We start from the raw sequence: 20,379 nt of genomic DNA on the forward strand, positions 1-20,379 counted from the left end.
TACATTTTCTGTAAGATGTGTGCGGTGTCCTTTTAAAGATATTGTGTATTTACTTGAATTTTTTATTAAAATAAGATTATTAAATGCAACAATAATCATTTGCATTTACAATAAATTTGCAAGCCAACGAATTGCTGTAGCTAAGAATTTCGAGGGAGATCTATCCGGTTGCATCTCACTTCCCGCTATCCAGCACGGTAAAATTCCAACAAAGATTAGTTCCCAATACTCAGTTAGGAGTAGAACTATAAGCATAATAAATAATCATTTCGTTTTGAACCGAAACAAAGGCCGGCGTAGCTCAGCGTAGGATGTATGAACTCGCATGCTGGTAGGCCGGGTTTCGAGACCCAGCGCCGGCAATAGGGCTTGTTATTCACAGTCATTTGTTTCGAGCTTCTGTCATATGTTGTATAATCCGTGTATATTTTTACTATACACGGATTATACGACATTTGACAGAACCTCGAAACAAATGACAATCGATGAAAAGCCCTATAACCGGAATGGGACGTTTCATCGCCGCCGGTTCATCGTTGCCTTTTCGATGCCGCCGATTCATCGCCAGTCCATTTCATCGCCATCCGTTTAATCTCCAGTTAGTCAGTTGATTTTGTATTATGGGAGATAACATGACACGACGTTAAATTCAGCTCAAAACTTATGACAATTAAAAAGATAAATATTATTATATTTACTGTTCTACTTCTACTTCCCCTAAATTTTATACTAAATAGTACTAAATTTGTAGTGTTAAATGGCCTTTGTGGAAATATATATGTTCAAATTTATGTAGTGTTAGGTTAGGTCAGGTTAGGTCATTTCCTAGGATTCCTAATTAATATTAAAAATAAATAATTAATGTAACTGTCGAAAATTGGTCAGAAATTCGGAAATACATCAGTTAGCGACTGACTGGCGATGGATGGGCCGGTGATGCATCGGCCGGCGATGAATTGGCGGCATCGAAAGGTGAAGCGTTCTAGACCCGCAAGAACAGCTAAACATTTTTAAAAATGTCTATTGGCACCAGGTCGACTCAGCCTGAATAAAATGAGTGTCCTGGGTAAAACAAGGGGTAATAATGGGCGGTTGATGCGTAGCACTGGTCCTGTTACCTTCCTTCTACACCGTAGGCCCTAGATATAGCAGACTACCTTGCTATAATCCCAAAGCCGCGTCAGCGGTATAAAACGGGAGGCTATTATTATTAACAATACTCATGGAGCGTCGGTCTTTAACACATGTTCAAATGGTAGGTGCTGTGAAAATGATTGAACTGGTCTTTCATAAGCTAATGTTCCACGTCATCTTGACGTGTCTCGCAGCGTGATTTTGCGATTGTAGCGTCGATATGAACAATTTGCTAATGTCACAAAGACATAGATCTCCTACGTGCAACTCCATCTCGACAGGGTCGCTATGTTCCAAAATACCCATAACATTACTGTATACAGGGTGAGTGGGGATTAATGTGCCAAACTTCAAGACTGTATAATATACGTAAAAGTAATCAAAAATAACTCATATGTTGTTGTTCGATTTTCATTTGTTTCCGAGATATGGGGTGTTAAAATTTTTCTTACAAACTGACGATTTACTTATTGCTCTAAAACCGGTTGAGGGGTGCAAATGAAATTTGGAGGGTTTTAAGACATAGTTGTTGCGCATGTTTTGACATATAATTAAGAATTTTATATTTACCATTGGCGCGCATACGGATAATAGTCTGTAATTTTTAAAGATAAAAATGGTACGCCACTGATATATTTGAAATTAAAAATCTTTCTTAAATTCCTCGTTCAATTTTTGACAAAAAATCTATCTTCCCTTTTTTCATGCAACGCTTCGTTTTCATGCAAAAAATAAAACATCTTAACGCTTACAGAGTTTTCGACGAAGTTTCTGTATGAATGTGTAGAAACTTATTCCGAATACGTTGTAAGCGTTAAGATATTTTATTTTTTGCATGAAAACGAAGCATCGTATGAACAAACATGAAGATAGATTGTTTGTCTTCAACTATTACTCGTACGCGCGTCAATGGTGAATATAAAATTATTAATTGTGTGTCAAAACATGCGCAACAACTATGTCTTAAAAACCACCCAATTTCATTTGCACACCTCAACCGGTTTTAGAACAATAAATAAATTATCACGTTTGCAAGAAAAATTTTAACACCCCATGTCTCGGAAACAAATGAAAATCGAATAACAATATGAGTTATTTTTGATTATTTTTACGTATATTATACAGTCTTGAAGTTTGGCACATTCTTCCCCACTCACCCTGTATAACCAAACTTTGAGGTATAGATTACACGAAACTGGTTTGCACCCAGACGTCCATTGAGGAATTCTATTAGGGATTGCAATCCAGCAGCATTTTCAGTCCAGCTGGATTTTTGCAAGATTGGCTTGAATCCAGTTGAATCCAGCAAAATGTATAATCAAAATAAAAACACGATTTTAATGTTTTTTTTGTCAGTATTCTGAATTTCTAAACAACAGAAACATGAATTATTTAGTTTTTTGGAAGTGAGACCTTAAATAGTTATTTATGATTATAAGTGTTAAAAGTACAATTTTAAGGCACGCATGTGAAGGTTTGCAGAATGCAGAATTCTGCAATTCACATGAGTGCCTTAAAAATGTAGGTACTTTTAACACGTATATCATACAATATTTTTTCTACAAACGTGTTAAAAATGCAATAATGCAGTTTAAATTAAATTTTAAAAAACCTTTAATACATTGAAAGGAGATAGTTTTAAATTGCATCGTATATTACGGACCTTAGCAACCATTGTTAACTTAATTGTTTACGGAAGTTTTGAAGCACCTGTCAGACGTCTGTGAGTTTTTTAAAACGCGGTTGTGGATTTTTCGTTAAAATGCAAGAAAATATTATAGAAAAAGATAAATTTCAAGATATAGAGGTAGTGGCCAGTCGAGCTATCCTGGAGTTGTTGCCGAGGAAATCCAGAATGCAATATGATATCGCTTATAATAAGTTTGAGAAATGGTGTGAAGCGAAAGGCGTTTCTGGGCAATATACTGAAAATGTATTTCTGGCGTATTTTGAGGAGAAAGTAAAGGTGTGGAAGGCATCATCTTTGTGGTCGAATTATTCGATGATCAAACCTGTGCTACGTATAAATAGCGACGTACATATCAGCAAATATTTTAGGCTTATCGCGTATTTAAAGCGTCAAGCAGAAGATTACTGACAAAAAAAAAAAAACAAAAATCTTGACTAGAGACCAAATTGACCAGTTTTTGAAGTGTGCATTAGATGATGAGTATCTTCTGATGAAAGTAGCTGTGATTGTGGGAATATTTCGTGCCTGCCGCAGGGAGGAGCTTTGTCAGTTGACTATTGACGATGTGAAAGATATGGGTACTTCATTACTCATTAAGTACCAGATACTAAAACCAATGTTTTACGAAGTTTCACTATTATTGAAAAAATCTTTTGGATATTTATCGAAAATATCCGGCTCTTCGACCAGCAAATATCGGACATCGGCGATTTTTTCTGAAATACGTGAAAGGTAAATGTACCAGAAATCCGATTGGAATTAATTCGTTTGGAAAAATTCCTGCTGCTATAGCAAGATTTCCGAATCCGATCCTTTATACGGGGCATTGTTTTCGTCGCTCTTCAGCGAACTTACTTGCCGATGCTGGCGCAAATTTGACGAAAATTAAGCGTCATGGGGGGGGGGGGGGGGAGCGAGAGATCTTCTACCGTTGCTGAGGAGTATATCATCGAGAATTCTTTGGAAAATAAGAATTTGATTGCCCGAAAACTGCTGCCGGTGCAGCGAACATCATCAACAACATCCGAAAATATTGTGGTCTCAACTTCGACTGCAAATTCAGTTACTTCTACTCATTCCGCCTTAACCATGGAAAATGGTAAAACTGCAGTGCAAAAAATTCATTTTCCAAATTGCGCAACTTGTACTATTAATATTAATGTTAATAAACGAAATATAAATATTTTGACGTTTGCTTGAAAAATTTGACATTTCACTTTTAACTACAGTGCCTTAAAAATTTTAAAGCACCCAGTGCTTTAAAGTGACATTTTTAAGGCTCCTATGGAGTGCTAAAAATTGCATTTTTAACACGTTTGTAGAAAAAACATTTAACTATCGTCTTATCGCCTAACCTACTTCGCACAGAACTGCACATATAGCCGGTTGCGGTGAAAGCCCTTTGGGCCTCTATGCTGGTCGGTTTTAACGTCATCAAATAGTCATAGACCATGGACAAATGATCGCCTTTCACTCATTCGGTGTCATAAACGGTCATTTCCTTTTCCAAAATCTTTTCATAATCTTTTTGATAATCAGTTTTTTTTTGTTATAAAAGTTTTCACTTTCTCGTTTCAATTCAATCTCAAGCTCTTGTTCCAAAGTAAATTCATGGGCTCCGGATTAGTTGGCCCAGCTTCTTCCAGTATGTCCTCTTGCGCTGGTTCCACAATCACTTGTTTATTTATACGACTCAACAAATTTTCCATCTCTCGTCGCATTGCATTCTTTTTCAGTATTGGTAAATAACCAGGATTGTTAAACTGCGACCGTAGCACTGCGATGAATTACGTCAGATTACGGTGAAAAATTCAAGGTTCTTCACTGCGGCAATGGAATGTGCAAGCTCAGCAAGCGGTGGCTTCCAACGCATCCTTGAAAACCACCGCTATTATTTTGCATGGTACAGTTTTTTATGATGTCGTTCATCGCAGTGTTACGATCGCAGGTTGTCGGCACCGCTTTCGAGGAAACCAGCGCTTTAGTCCTTCGCCATACTTTTTTGGATTTTGTAAGTACATTAATGTGCCTGTAATTTCAGAGAGGTGCTGTTCCGAGAGGTCCCGTTCCGCGATTCTTTTGCAAAGTGCTTCGGATAGATCGGCACTAAGGCTAGAGTCCTGGCTATTTAGTTTGTCTAAGACAAATTTCATAGTTGTGTCGGCCGTTATCAAAGTGTACTCCCTTCTTCAAAGAGCTTCTACAGCCAGTTTCACCGGTTAAAGAGTGGTAGTGCAGTCACTGAAGGTGATATGAGCTATTACCTCCGATTTCGTTGAACCTCCATCGATTTGCGTCAAAATTGGTGAGTGGTTAGAGGATATCTCAAGGAACAAAGGTAACATGGTGCCAACTTGTGCTTTTATCCTGAGGGTGGATGCCACCCCTTCTCGGGGGTGAAAATTATTTTATTAAACATAACCCCATAACTCGATAGAGGGAAAAATTCTAAGCAAAATTTGTTATATAAATTTATTCAAATAAATAAAAAAAATTCGAGTTATTAAAGATCAAAAAATTTAATTTTTTCGTGAGAAAAATGCATGTTTTTAACCGATTTTTCATAATAACTCAAAAACTATAAGTTTTTACAAAACAGTTATTATTACCAAAATTGAAGCTAATAAAAAATGAAATAATGCCTTTACTAGAAAAACCATTTAATGTTAACTAAAAGTTAGTTATAGGTAATTGAATGTATATTTTTCTTCGACGAGTAGTCAAATTTAAGTATTCAACCTTAAATAACGGGAAAATGATGTATTTTATAACATAAACTTATTAAATATTTGTCAAAGTACTTAGAACTATCTATCAAATGAGCCCCCGAACAAGTTGATAGCATTAAAATTTATGCACCAACAATTTTTCAAAAATTATCTTTTAAATTTTTTTTTCAAAAAATGTTATTGTTTTTTTTTAATAACTCCGTCAATTTTTACGATATCAAGTTAACCTAAACACCATTTAACAGTAAATTAGGCTATTAAACTACGTTGAATTTAATCTTTTAAACCACTAACTTTTTTAAAAATAAAAGGTTAAATGGCCCCGGTTACATGATTCTCGCAGCAAAATTTTAGGCTTAAACGTTTCTATCTCGGTTATTTTTTACCTTACAAAAATAGTAAACGGGTAACATATTTGATACAGAAAAAAGTAAAATTTTGTTTCATATCATTTCTTACGTATATGTATTGAGTATTTTTGGAGTTATTATCAAAAGAACATGAAAATTACGCTAATTTTAAAAATTCTGATTTTTTTAAATTACATCTTTTTTTTCAAAAATATGCATTCTAAACCAGTCAAAATTGTTGAAATCATTACTTACGCTAATATAAAGAAATTCTTGTAAGGGTCACTATAAATTTAAATTTTTGTGGAAATGGTGTTTTATTTTTCACTTTTTCCTAAAAAATTCAAAAGGGTTCTCTTATTTTCTTCATAACTTGCTTAATTTTGATGCCATTAACTTCTTCTTGAGCTCATTTGATAGGTATTCCGAAGTACTTTGACAAGTGTTTAGCAAGTATATTTTATGAAATGCACCGTTTTCCCGTTATTTTAGCTTGACCACTTAGATTTGAGTACTCGCCGAAAAAAATATACATTCAATTACTCATAACTCACTTTGAATTAACATTAGTTTAGTTGTTTAAGTGAGGCGTGTATTGGAATTTTTTATTATCTTCAATTTTGGTAATAATAACTTATTTGTAAAATCTTATAGTTTTTGAGCTATACGTGAAAAACAGCTATAAAACATGCATTTTTTTACGAAAAAATAAAATCTTTGATATTTAATAACCCAAAAAGTATCTATTGATTTATATTAATAACTTTATCTAACAAATTTTACTTAGAATTTGTCCCTCTATCGATTTATAGTACATATCATTTTTAGTAAAATAATTTTCACCCCCGAGAAGGGGTGGCATCCACCCCCAGGGTAAAAGCGCAAGTTGGCATCATGTTACCTTTGTTCCTTGAGGTTTCCTCTAACTACTCACCAATTTTCATGAAAATCGATGGAGGTTCAACGAAATCGGAGGTGAAAACCTTCAGTGACTGCACTATGGCGATCAACTCATTGATTATTGACCACTCGCCAGAAGCCAATTTTATAGCAGAATCCATGTCTATCAACGCTTTATCGATACAAAATTTTAGGCTGTAGAAACTTTCCATTACACTGAGCTACTGCTAGCGCGATAGAATGGCAAGTTGCCGACTCACGGCTTTGAATAAAGAGGCTAATGGAGACATTAAGTAACTTATTTCGAATTTGACACGTTTGCGGATCCGCGCTGCTGGATTCAGCATGTAAAAAAAACTGCTGGATCCAGGTGGATTGCTGGATCCAGCAATTGCAATCTCTAGATCCTATGTTACGTCGTGGAAATTGTGGACTCAGATTAAAGTGGGCATAATGATATGTGCATTGGTTTACAATAATAGAGTCCTGTGTTATTTACAAATGAAGCTAGGTTTTGTCTCTACCCTCATACAAGAAGAGGAACAGTTTGGAGAGTCCTGGTGAACAAAAGAGATTCAGGTATGTACAGGGTGTTTATCCATATAGTGGTCTACAAGTTATTATATGGGATAGAATAATTTTTCATCATCGAACTGTTCCCCCGTTCTTGTGAAGGGCACTTTGAGTCAATATTAATAAATTAATCATATCTTCGAACCCGTTGTCACTCGATTTGTCACTGTTGCAGGTCCTGATTTGCGTTACATGGAGTATAATGCAAAGCCAGTAAGAGATTGGTTTCGTAATGAGGTTATTAAAGTTTTACCGTGGCCACTATAATCGCCACATCTTAATCCCCTCAACATGTAAAGCTATATTTCAGGGACGGATTGCCTCTCATTTTGCACAATGTTCATACTAGAAAAGTACTCTTCAAGTTTTTATTACATATGAATGGATCATAATGCCTCAAAATCATTCTAAGGCGGTGTCAAGCTGTAATTAATACTATTGGAGCAAATACAGATTATTAAACCGCCTTTATTGTTAGAATTTTATGTTTTATATTGACATATGTTAAAAATTTCCATTAAATTAATGAACTTCTTAACTCTTGTTTGATTAATTAATCATAGATAAATCATATTACACTGAAATTAAGATGAATTGATTGAATCAGGCATTATAACAGTATGTCACTTTTTAAAATGCAAGCAAAATTGATGTATATATAAGAAAAAACTTTGTGTTCCTTATACATTTTTGATGTGTGATTCATACCTATGAAGAGGAATTAAAGTTTAAAATCTATGTATATCTATGAACAATAAAGTAGAGAAAAGAGAATTGAACAAAAAATTAAACAAAAACATATTAAAAATGTCCGAACAATTGGAGAAAAATATAAAAAAACTCACCGGCACAAAATTCCGCCACCAAAAATTTTGGATTAAGTTTGACAATAAAAAATTCTGTGGAAAAATTGGAGGGCTGATTTTGTTACATACTCCTTTAGTATTATTCCGGAGGTATCCCTAAGATTTTGTATTATGAATTATCCGAATATCTCTTTTCTTGTAAAAGCTATAATTAAAATCACTGCTTTGAAGGTTAGATATTTATTTATTTATCATAATAGATAATACACAAAACAGAAACATTGCACTCCACACCTGTACAAATTACATAAGAATTGTCAAGGCAAGGAGCGCTGTATAATTATCATAAAGTATTACAAAAAATTTTTACAAAAATTAAAAACATGAGACTAAACAAATAAAGAAATAAGCATTGTCAAATTAAATTAATCAGAAACATTCAATATATAAACAAAAAAAAGAAAAAATAAAAAAAAATAAAAATAAAAACACTGGAAGTACAACAAACATTGCCAATTGCTTTCTAGGTCTTAGTTTTAACATAATGGACTAATAATCTCTTAAAGATAGTTGCATTATGGCTATTTTTAATGTGATAAGGTATATTATTGAACTGTACAATTCCTTTATGAAACAAGCTTTTCATTGAACTGGACTTGTTGGTTGTTCTAACATAAAAATTTATTGAATTTGCAGCTCTAGTGCTATGCTCATGAACATTTGCTATCGGGACCAACTGACTGTTCAAATACTCAGGCAATAAATGGTTTACCATCTTAAATAAGAATGTCATAGATTGGACATACATAAAATGTTCAACTTTTAACCAATTTAAAGTTTTCAGCATATCTTGAATTCGAGTATATCGATTGCATCTCAATATTACTCGCATAGCCTTATTTTGGAGAATTTGAAGCCTGTCATAATTAGAACATCCTGTATAAATCAATGAACAACAATATAAAAAGTGAGGTAATATTAACGAATTATAAATTGTTAATTTAGTTTGAAATGTCAAAAATGGTGATACTCTTCGAAAAAAACCTATTTTTTTCCCTATCTTTCTGCAAATGTAATCAACATGTTTACTAAAAGTTAGTTCCCTATCCAATATGAATCCCAAATACTTTATTTCTTGAACCATTTCAATTTTTTCATTATTTAATTTAATGTGAACATCCAAACTTAAGAATTTCCCGAAAAGAGTATTATTACCAATAAACATGTATTTGGATTTTAACTCATTGACTTTCAATTTGTTTAACTTAAATCTTTCAGTTAATAAATGCAATTCACGATTCATCGTGTCCACTACATCAACAAAATCTTCCCCATAAAAATATATTAATGTGTCATCAGCAAAAAGATGAATTTTACATTTGCTTAATACGTTTCCCAAATCATTAATGTATAATATGAAAAGTAGAGGTCCAAGTACACTGCCTTGCGGCACACCAATATCATTTAACTTTGGATTTGACATTTCACTATTTAATTTAGTCCTTTGGTACCTATTTGACAGATAATTTTCCAGCCAATTAAAAACTGTCCCGTTAAAACCATATTTCTTTAATTTCAAAAGAAGTATATGACGATCTATTGTTTCAAATGCTCTTTTGAGATCTATAAAAACTGCGCATATACCGACCCCTGTCGTATCTAAAATACTTTTCATATCTGAGACAACTAACTGTAATGCGGTCTCACATGAATGAGAATTTCTAAATCCAGACTGGTAATTATACAGGATATTATTTGAAGTAATAAATTTAATCAGCTGATTGTACACCACAATTTCTAAAACTTTTTCACAAAATGGGAGCATATTTATTGGACGTAATTGATCAAGTTTATTAGTATTAGGAACTTTTGGAACAGGAACTATAGTTGATGTTTTAAATTGCTTGGGCACCAGGCCCTTCTCTAAACTCATATTAATTAAATTTAATAAAGGATAACCTAACACATGAAATAGATTTTTGATAATATCAAGACCTACTTCATCCGTACTATTTTTTTTTATATTGTAATTTGATTATATCATATAGTTGGTTTAGTGATATGCTCTCAAAAGTTTCAAAATTTACATCAGATGAAACAACTGTCTGCAAATTTAAATTAATATCACTATTTTGGTCAAAACTTACAATAATATCTTTAATACTATCAACATAATATTGATTTAATATGTTTGCCAAATTTACACTATATGTTACACCTTCATGTTCAAGACTTTGAAATTGTGATATAGTTTTATTAGTTCCTACTAACTGTTTGAGATGTTTCCACATTTGTTTAGAATTACCCCTATTCCTATCAATATTTGACTCATAAAATCTAATTTTAACTTGTTTTAAAATTCTAACACAGTTATTTCTTTCAATTTTATAGTTATTCCAATCTACGCAATCATTTGTAAACAAAAATCTTTTATAAGCAATATTTTTATTCTTAACTGCCAATTTACAAGTGTTGTCAAACCATTTATTACCAAAGTTCTTAACTTCCACAGTTTTAACTGGTGACACTCTATTCAAAACATCTACGATATTATTGACGAAAGTATCAGTAACTTCATCGATGTTTACCGAAGAATATGCCCAATCTTTTTCAATCAACATGTTTACCATATTATCATATATTATTTTAGAACGAATTTGTTTTGTTTCAATGACTTCACTTTTAGTTACTTTATTATTGAGCACATGGACAATACAGTGATCAGATATTATGTAATTTTTTTCTACATGAGCAGTTAACGTATAGTCATTACTTATGACAAGATCAATCATAGATTTTGAATCTTTAAAAATTCTTGTATATTCATTTACAAGTTGCTGCATTCCATTATTTTCTATATATTCTTTCAATTTACTTTTACCCTGACAATTTTTATCATAATGTATGTTGAAATCTCCAGCAATGACTATACTACAACTACTATGTGATTCATAATAATCATCCATCCACTTGAAAAATACATCAGTGAATTCACTTATACTACCACTTGGCGATCTATAAATACCCACTATTCCATAATATGATCCATTAATTACAACATCCAAAGACAAAACCCACAAACTCTTGTCAATAATAAATGTTTTGATATTATTGACTTTTATGTATTCTTTCGTATAAATTAGAACTCCTCCTGTATGACGACTACTAGAATCACAACGCGCCATTATATATTCAGGGATCTGTAGCTCAGAATCTGAAAAATCGCTAGTGATACAAGTTTCCGTTAAACATAAAATGTGTGGGTCATATACCTGAACATAAAGTTTGATTTCATCGCAATGTTTATAGTAACTTTCAGCATTAATACAAGAAAGAAGAAGATTATCTATACACTTTTTATTTGTGCGTGTAATATTTGAAGGCGTCTTTGATGGCTAGATATTATACCCTATTCTTTCTTTGGCTTTTAATAACTGTCTTTGATAACTACTACAATTTCTATCAAATACATTATGGTTATAATTAACATGTTTAAGTTTAAGAATTTCATTTGCATATTTACAGTTAACACAAGTAAAATTATCGTTAGTAATTCTGCACTCATCTTTTTTGTGTTGACCTCCACATAATGGACAAACATCCTGTGAAGTACATTTATCTGCAAAATGTCCAAACTTCCAGCACCGAAAACAACGAATAATATTTACGTGTTCAAAAAATCTGTAGCTATTCCATCCTATATGTATTTTTTCCTTTTCATTAACTAGATAATTAAATATATCTGCTGAAATTTCCACTATTACATTAAGTGCATTACGGTTATTAGTTTTCGATTTATATTTACGTAATATCTTAATGTAAGTTTCTATACCGTCAATCAAATTTTGTTTTTTAAAACTATCAACAAAGCTGTCAATATCTTCAATGTCTTTTTCGTGGACATTTATGATCTTGATCTTAGGTTTAGATATACTTGCAATTTTTATCTCATAATCTGCTCCAAGAACTTTTTCAGCATTAATTTTCAAATTATCCAAAGACTCCTTATTATTACAATGAATTGCAATCGACCCTTTAGCACAAGATTTAACATTTTCAACTGACACATTTATATCGACTGGACTAAATTTTTGTGCTAATACAGTTTTTGTTGTTAGACAATTTTGATTTTGATTTTTTGGTTTTATAATAAGTGGTTCGGTTTTTTTCGTTTTTACAACATCGCTCCATTGACGCTGACTGTTTGTTAGTGTACCATTATTTTCAATAAGATCAATTAACTTACAAGTTTTTTCCAATACTTCTTTTGTTTTCTTTTCATTAAGTTGATATTCAGACTCGTTTTTGTTAAGTCTATTTTCTGCTATCGTAAAACAATTGCCACAAAACCACTTTAAATTAACACAATCTTGTTTAATTTTTAACACTTCATCTTTCACTTTAGCACAATGCAAATGATATGGTTTAATACACAAATCGCAAACGATATACTTATTATTTACAATAAAATTATCAGCACATTGGACACACGTCTGTATGCCCGGCGCCATCTTTGACTACGAGGTTTATTTAATTAACAATATCAAACGCACTAAGATTATCAAAACAAAACTAACAACAAAACAAAACAATTCAATAGCGATTATGTCCAGGTCTAGCAGCAACGACTGCTCGCAATCTGTTTGGCATCTAATAAAGATGTGTTATCCTTGCCTGGGAATAGCCCGATATTCCTCTACCAGAGCCATAACTGTACCAAATTTTCTGGAGGCCTAGGATGGCGGCAAATAGCTATTTTTAATTCATCCCATAAATTCTCAATAGGACTGAGACATGGGCTGAATGCGAGCCATTCTGACCTGAGTCAGCCAGTGTTTTTATTTACAAAAAGTTGTACAGCTCTTACAAGAAAAGAGATATTCGGATAATTCAAAAAACAAAATCTTAGGGATACCCCCAGGATAATACAAAAGGAGTATGAAACAAAATCAGCCCTCCAATTTTTCCACAGAATTTTTTAGGAGAAAATACAACGCTTCCATTCACCCCGTATAATGCCATATAAGCAAAAAAATTTTGTTACCGGAATAATAACAAAACGACATCAATACATGTACCTATAAACTGATGCAAGAATCTTGAAAATTGGAGTACAAATAAAAAAGTTATAAATTGTCAAACTTAATCAAACATTTTGGGTGGCGGAATTTTGTGCTGGTGAGTGTATAAAACTAACGGCCGGTTTCCGAAAGGATGATCATCGAAAAAATTATGTAATCGACGATTTAACAATAGATTAAATGCATTCTGAGTTTCAGAAACGTCAATCAAACTAGTTTTAACAACAGTCGATCACCGGACAAACGTTTAATCGTTTGTTAACAGCCGATCATAAGTAGCTGAAAGACTGATAAATTTTGTACACACTTGAATGAATGAAGGAAGTGAAAAAAAGTATATTAAAGTATGTAAATATATTTAATTTCCTTAGATAAGCGCTTTCGAGAAAAATGTCATCTTCGGAGCTAATAGTCAAAGTATAAAAAAAGAAGTACAGTCGACTCGCGTTAATTCAAACCTGCGATAATTCAAAACTCTCTATAATTCAAAGTTATCACGAGTTCCCTACAAAATCTCTTTATATTTCGAACTAAATCAATACATTTTTACGCACTTGGTAATTCGAATGAAAAAAATCATTGCTATATCACAAAACGACGCGTTAATTCGAACTCATCGGCGTCCAACACTCGACAATTCAAAGTTGCAGAGAGAAAGAGGCGAAAAGATTGTAGTAAGTACAGTTTTCAAACTTGTTTCAACGCGCCTTTGTATCAGTTAAGGAAGCAAGATCCTCATTCAATACCTTTACTTGTCTACAGAACGAAAGTGAAGCAAAGCAGTATAATAGAGTTCTTTCGAAAGACTGATTAATTCACATTATGAATACATACATGTATGTACACGAATGTACCTCTAAACTTTTGTCATCGTTATACAGGGTATACGTTATACAATTCTTTCTAAATTCATATTATTTGACACACCTCGTATAAAATTAACAAACTTGGAAAACTGATGGTTTTATCTTGAGGTTTAGACCATGCACAGATTTTTATGAAGAATAAGTTTTTTTCCTAAAATTATTAATAAAAGAGTTATTACATGTCTAATAAATAAAAATGATGTTCGGAATCGGTAATTTAGGAAAATCTCAGAATTTTTTTTTTCACGTAGAAGGCTGTTATTGCATATTTGAATATGGTTTTTAATTACAAATAACTTTTCATAATAAAATTTTTTGATATTTTGAAGTATAAAGGTAGTTTGCTCTTGAGCGAAATTAATATTTTTTGACATACCTCGTATACTGTTGACAAAATTTGATATCTGATGATTGCATCTTAGGTTTTAGACTATGCAGAGCACTTTATAAAGAATGACTTTTTTCGTAAAATTGATATTAAAAAAGTTTCCCATATGGTGCAAAGTTACGCAGACACCCTGTAGAATAGCAGTTAATAAATAATAATTGATCAACACATAATAATTCGAAGTTTTATTTATTTTCTCTTACAAATTTCGAACCATTTGGTATTTCAAACATTCAATAATTCGTAATATTTTAAGAGTCCCTCAAGTTTCGAATTAACGAGAGTCGACTGTACCACTACTTAGAGTTGTGTGTGTGTGCATCATATTTAGAAAATTTTGTCTGCTGTGCAACTCCGGATGATGAAAAATTAATTAAACAATAAATAAATGTAAAACAGTAAAAACAACCACTTAAACGTTACAAACATATAAAATTTTGTTCATGGTAATGGGTATCACCCAACCATTTCAAGTGATGTCGAGTAGTTGACTGACTAGTCGTTTACGTGGTTCTTTTTACTGTTTTACATTTATTTATTATTTAATTCATTTTTCATCATCCGGAGTTGCACAGCAGACAAAATTTTCTAAATATGATGCACACACACAACTCTAAGGGCCGGTACTTTATGTCTCGATTAAACCTCAGTTAGTTAACCTAACCGGGACCTCTTTAGGGTCTCTTGTGTTGTAATTATAATTGCATTTATTACAACGCAAGAGACCCTAAAGAGGTCCCGATTAAACCCCGGTTAACTAACCGAGGTTTAATCGAGACATAAAGTGCCGTGTCTAAGTAGTGGTACTTCTTTTTTATACTTTGACCATTAGCTCCGAAGATGACATTTTTGTCGAAAGAGCTTAGCTAAGGAAATTAAATATATTTACACACTTTAATATACTTTTTTTCAAATCCTTCGATCATAAGTGTTTTAAATCACCAAAAGGCCGATTAACCAGTTTCGCTTGTAGTATGATACAATTGATCCAAAAAAGGCATAACCCAGACATCCAAAGTGAAAGTTTTCCTCCAACACCAAATTGTTCTATATGGTCCACATAATGTTCAGTAAAAAGTTACACCATTTTGAGCATCGGGTTTGGGGGAGAGGTGGGGGAGAAGTCGGTAAATTCGTAGTTTAAGTTTTTCGTCAATATTTCTAAAACTAAGCGTTTTAGCGTGAACAATGTTCTCTACAAAAATGTTCTACATTACCTTCTTAAACAAAAAAGATCCTATGAATAATCCTTCTAAAACGAACGGTTTCAAAGTTAGTGAGGTAGTATAGTATAATTCGTTAAAAAAAAGGCCTAACCTCGCCATCCAAACTAAAAGTTTTCCTCCAACATCAAATTGTTCTATATGGTCCACATATTGTTCAGTAAAAAGTTACACCATTTTGAGCGTGGGGTTTGGAGGGGAGTGGAGAAGTGGGTAAATCAGTAGTTATTTACGTTTTTCGTCAATATTTCTAAACATAAGCGGTTTAGCGTGAACAATATTCTATACAAAAATGTTATACATTGAATTTAAAACGAAAAAAGGTTGTATACATAATTGTTATAAAATCAACGGTTCCGGAGTTACAGAGGGTGAAAAGTGGAGGTTTTCCATATTTTTTACATTTATTGGGCAAATTATAATATTATTACTGAGGAAACTAATTTTTTTAACATGATTGTGTTTTCTAAATATAATTTGCTATTTCAATGGCCGGTGGTATGCTACTGATAAGCCCTTGAAGGAACGCCAACCTCACCACCTTCAAGAAGCTTCTACAGGCCTAGGCCATATAAATCTCTGGTACGAAGAAACCCACTCTGAACTTTCTATGGACAACGTCACATGAATTATCTTTCCAACAGTAAAATTTTCGTTTCAAATATAAGGCTATGGGTACATAATTCGCAAATATTTTACGTGTATCCCTACTTTTTCTGTCTTTACACGGCAAATTACGTGTAGTAAAATTCACACTGGTGTGGATATGTAAACATTACTAGAATGTCATTCTACTTGAAAATGTCATAATTATTTTAAAGAGATGGCTTTTGAATGTTCTTGGATAACTGTTATTTTTATAATTGCAAATTATTAATTCAGTTAATAAATGTGATAATTTTTTCACTAACTATGTTTTCAGTGATTGTAATAATTTATTTGTACAACAAAAACTAATAATCAATCGAGAAAAGAGGAAAAGTGTTAAAGTGATTTTTTAATAATATGTTGTTATTTTGGAACGCTTACAATTTTGAACATCTCTAACAACAAAATACTTGGATCACAGGATATATCTGATGTATTCTCTGCTTGGATCTTTCACAAATAATACACAATAAATAACTTTTTATTAAGTTCACGTCTTAAATCAATTATTTATCAAATACACTATATATCAATAATATTTAATCAATTTCTCAAAATATTCCCGATGCAATGTCAAATATTTAAAATTGTCACTGATTGTCAGTGTCTGACTGACAATATATGCTGACAATATTATATTCGGTTGAGTGCATTGTAAGACAAAGACAGATTTGGAAAATATTACCACGGCATTGTGTTCATTTTTTTCAAATCCTGAAAAAACCAATAAATATTTTTGAAAAATTTAAACGCAGAATGAAAGACTAAATTATTACCGAGGGCCGAAAGTCCCTTAGAATAAATAAAAAGTTTATTTTGAATGAGATATTTGAATTTAAAAATCACACTAAATTTTCTCTTAGTTTTTTCACCCCTGTAACTTATTAAAATAAACATTGTAGAAGTTCTCAGGGACTTTCGGCCCTCGTTAATAACGTAATCTTTCATTCTGCGTTTAAATTTTTCCAAAATACTTATTAGTTTTCTCAGGATTTGAAAAAAATGAATCCCCATTTGAATAGCATTGCAGCCGAAAATACGTTCCGATCCTCTTAATATAGAATATTGTTCACGCTAAACCATTTATTTTTAGAAATATTGACGAAAAACATAAAAACTACTAATTTACCAACTTCTCCCCTCCCCTCCTATATATACTATATATAAAACTATATATTACATATAGTTACATAGTTTTATATACATTTAAAAACATTGTTTTACGAAATAATAATAGCATTTAAATCAACAGGTCATAACACGTCATCAGTATGAAAACTAAATGGAAAATTATTTATCTACTGATAGAGTCTTATCTATGTTTTAGTATGCATTGTTCAAAAGTACAGTACAAGGCACAAATTAAAAATGAAATACCATGCAAAAATATATTTTCTAGACTTATCTGTTGATAATTGATTGTTTTCCTTGTTCATGTTGTAACTGGGCAATTTTAATTGTCAAAATATAATTCCAAAATACACTCATGAACAAAAATATCGAATATTTTGAAATTATCATGAGACCCAGTGTTTAGGAATAGGATTTCTTTTCCGAAAGCAATGTTTTAAAGTCTCATATAAATGCTCGATCAGATTAATCTAATCGAATCTAATATGGGCTATATGGTTGTAAATATAATTTTTAAATTAAATGTCATTAAGGTAAGTATTCACTATTCTAGCAACACAAGGATGTGCGTTATTGTGCACTAGCATGAAACTATATCTAATATTGCTGGCAAATGGCAAAACATGACATTCAAAAATGTTTTCAATGTACATATTAGCTGTCATTCGTCCAATCACCTCCATAAGTTTGGTATGTTCTTTCCAAGAAATAGAGCTCCATAGCACTGTCACTAAAACTCTGTGTGAGGTTACAACTGGCATACCGTCTATCATATACAAGTGTGATTGACGAAGCTTCCTCTAAAGAAGAGTTGGAGAATGGTATGCTAGTTGTAACTTCATACAGAGCCTCAGTTTTGGTAGCAATGCTTGCAAAGGACATACAGGATTTGTGGAGGTGATTGTGCGAATGACAGCTGATATGTACATTGAAACCATTTTTGAAGATCATTTTTGCCATTTACCAGCCATATGAGATATGACAGTTTTGTGCTAATGCATGATAATGCACATCCTCATGTTGCTAGAATAGTGAATACTTACCTTGATGAGATATGAGATTCAATTTAAAAATTACATTGTCTACTAAGTGTATAGGTATAGCCTAAATCAGATTTATGTCCAATCAAGCATTTATATGAGACTAAAATATTCCATTCAAAAAAATCCTAATCCTATGACACTGAGACGTATAAGGATTGCATCAGAAAAAATTTCACTTCACATGATAATTTCAAAATATTCAATGTTTTTTCCATGAGTGTATAATATAAACCTAAAGGCAAAATAAAGACATGTCATAACCAGAGCTTGTAAAATACATAAGACATACAGAAATATTACAAATAATAGCAAATTAAAGAGGAATTTTATTTTATCATAATATCTCATTCTTTCTAAATTTTACAAATTTAAAATTTAGCGTTTGGCCACACGGGCGATACTTTACGGCTACCGTAAGAGCCGTAAAAAATCGCCTGTGTGGCCAAACGTTTAAGCTTATATTCAAAACCATGTAAAACTTGGACTACATTACAATGTTATTGGTATATTTTATAATAACAAATAAAAAGCTAATTTAATTAAGTTTAATTATTATATCATACAATTTTAGTAACCTTTAGACTGATTTTTTGATTTGTTAACCTTGTGAAGATTTTTAATTGATATAATAAATATGATGGTTTTTCAAACACCAACAACTGTCCTACATAAACATTTATCTTTATTTTTAACAAATGTATTCAAGATAAGAAAACAATATGAGGAAGTTATTATGATTCAGTCACATAAGTAATCAGTAAGTTTTAAAATATTTTAATTAATAGTCCTCAAACTGTTTCTAATTAAAAACAAAAGTACCTGCTATACATTTATTTATTTTAATGTTACTCAAAGCATGGAACAGTTTTTGATTGAAAAATGTTTAATGACAATAATTATTAAACTATGCACTTACCAACATCTAGACATTCATTATCAGTACAGTAGGACTGGGAGTTCCTCAACTGAAATATTTATATTTAAAAACCTTATTCTTGTTTCAACTAATTGAAAAAACATACCACATCCAGGAGCCTTCTCATAGACATTTCATGTTCCCATAATCCTCGAACTATCTGGCAAGGGTCAAATCCTTCATTACTCATTTTCTTGTGTTCTTGGGTACCTAAAAGTTTACCATATTTTAAAATACATAGTTCCATATTGGTGCAATGTCAGCGCTTTACCTGTTGATAGTGGCTTCTAATTTAAAATGAAATATCTGCTGATTTAAAATAAATGTTTGGAGTAATGTCGACTGCACCTAAATTCAACTAAAGTAAATCCATGTAGAATAAAATGGTATTTCCTTGTTTATTTATTTGCGTAGGCAAAACTGTCAAACATATTGCTTTGACACACGACAATGACAGTAACGTCTTGCAGCGTTGCCGGCATTCAACTTCGTAAAATAATACACTTATCCAAAAAATTAACGCACCACCTTAAAAATTAGTCATTTTTATTAATTGTTTCGAATTTCCTAAACCTGTTGTCCGACTTAAGTGATTTTTCGCTTAATATCGCTGTAATAATATTGCTGCTGGACAGTTAAATAATTAAAAAATCCATAAGGAAAATTTTTTCCTGTAGTTGGCTGTATACCATGTAATACAAAAAACAGTAAAATCCTTTATAAAAGGTATATTTAAAATCCCTAAAAAGGGCTACATCACAATCACATAACTAGTTTTCTCGACTGGTTTACCAGTCATCATCAGTGCTTACGTGACATGTACATGCTAACCACCAAGATATAATTTAACAAAAATATGTGGGTCAAAGCCCTGTAAAAGTAGTCCGTCAAGAAAACATCG

At 32.0% G+C, this 20,379-nt stretch overlaps 1 protein-coding gene across 1 annotated transcript in view; it reads right to left on the reverse strand.

The window, feature by feature from the left end:
- Nucleotides 1–19,948, reverse strand: part of LOC114329330 (small integral membrane protein 14) — a 40,939-nt gene extending 20,991 nt beyond the window's left edge. The window contains exons 1-3 of the mRNA XM_028278386.2: nt 19,750–19,948; nt 19,585–19,688; nt 19,479–19,527 (exon numbers count right to left, since the gene is read on the reverse strand). Of these exons, the coding sequence (XP_028134187.1) occupies nt 19,479–19,527; nt 19,585–19,668 (133 nt within the window). The 5' untranslated portion in view covers nt 19,669–19,688; nt 19,750–19,948. The remainder of the gene's footprint in view (nt 1–19,478; nt 19,528–19,584; nt 19,689–19,749) is intronic.
- Nucleotides 19,949–20,379: the final 431 nt, after the last annotated feature.

Source organism: Diabrotica virgifera, chromosome 4 (genome assembly GCF_917563875.1).
Source record: "Diabrotica virgifera virgifera chromosome 4, PGI_DIABVI_V3a".
Classification (NCBI taxonomy): Eukaryota; Metazoa; Arthropoda; class Insecta; order Coleoptera; family Chrysomelidae; genus Diabrotica; species Diabrotica virgifera.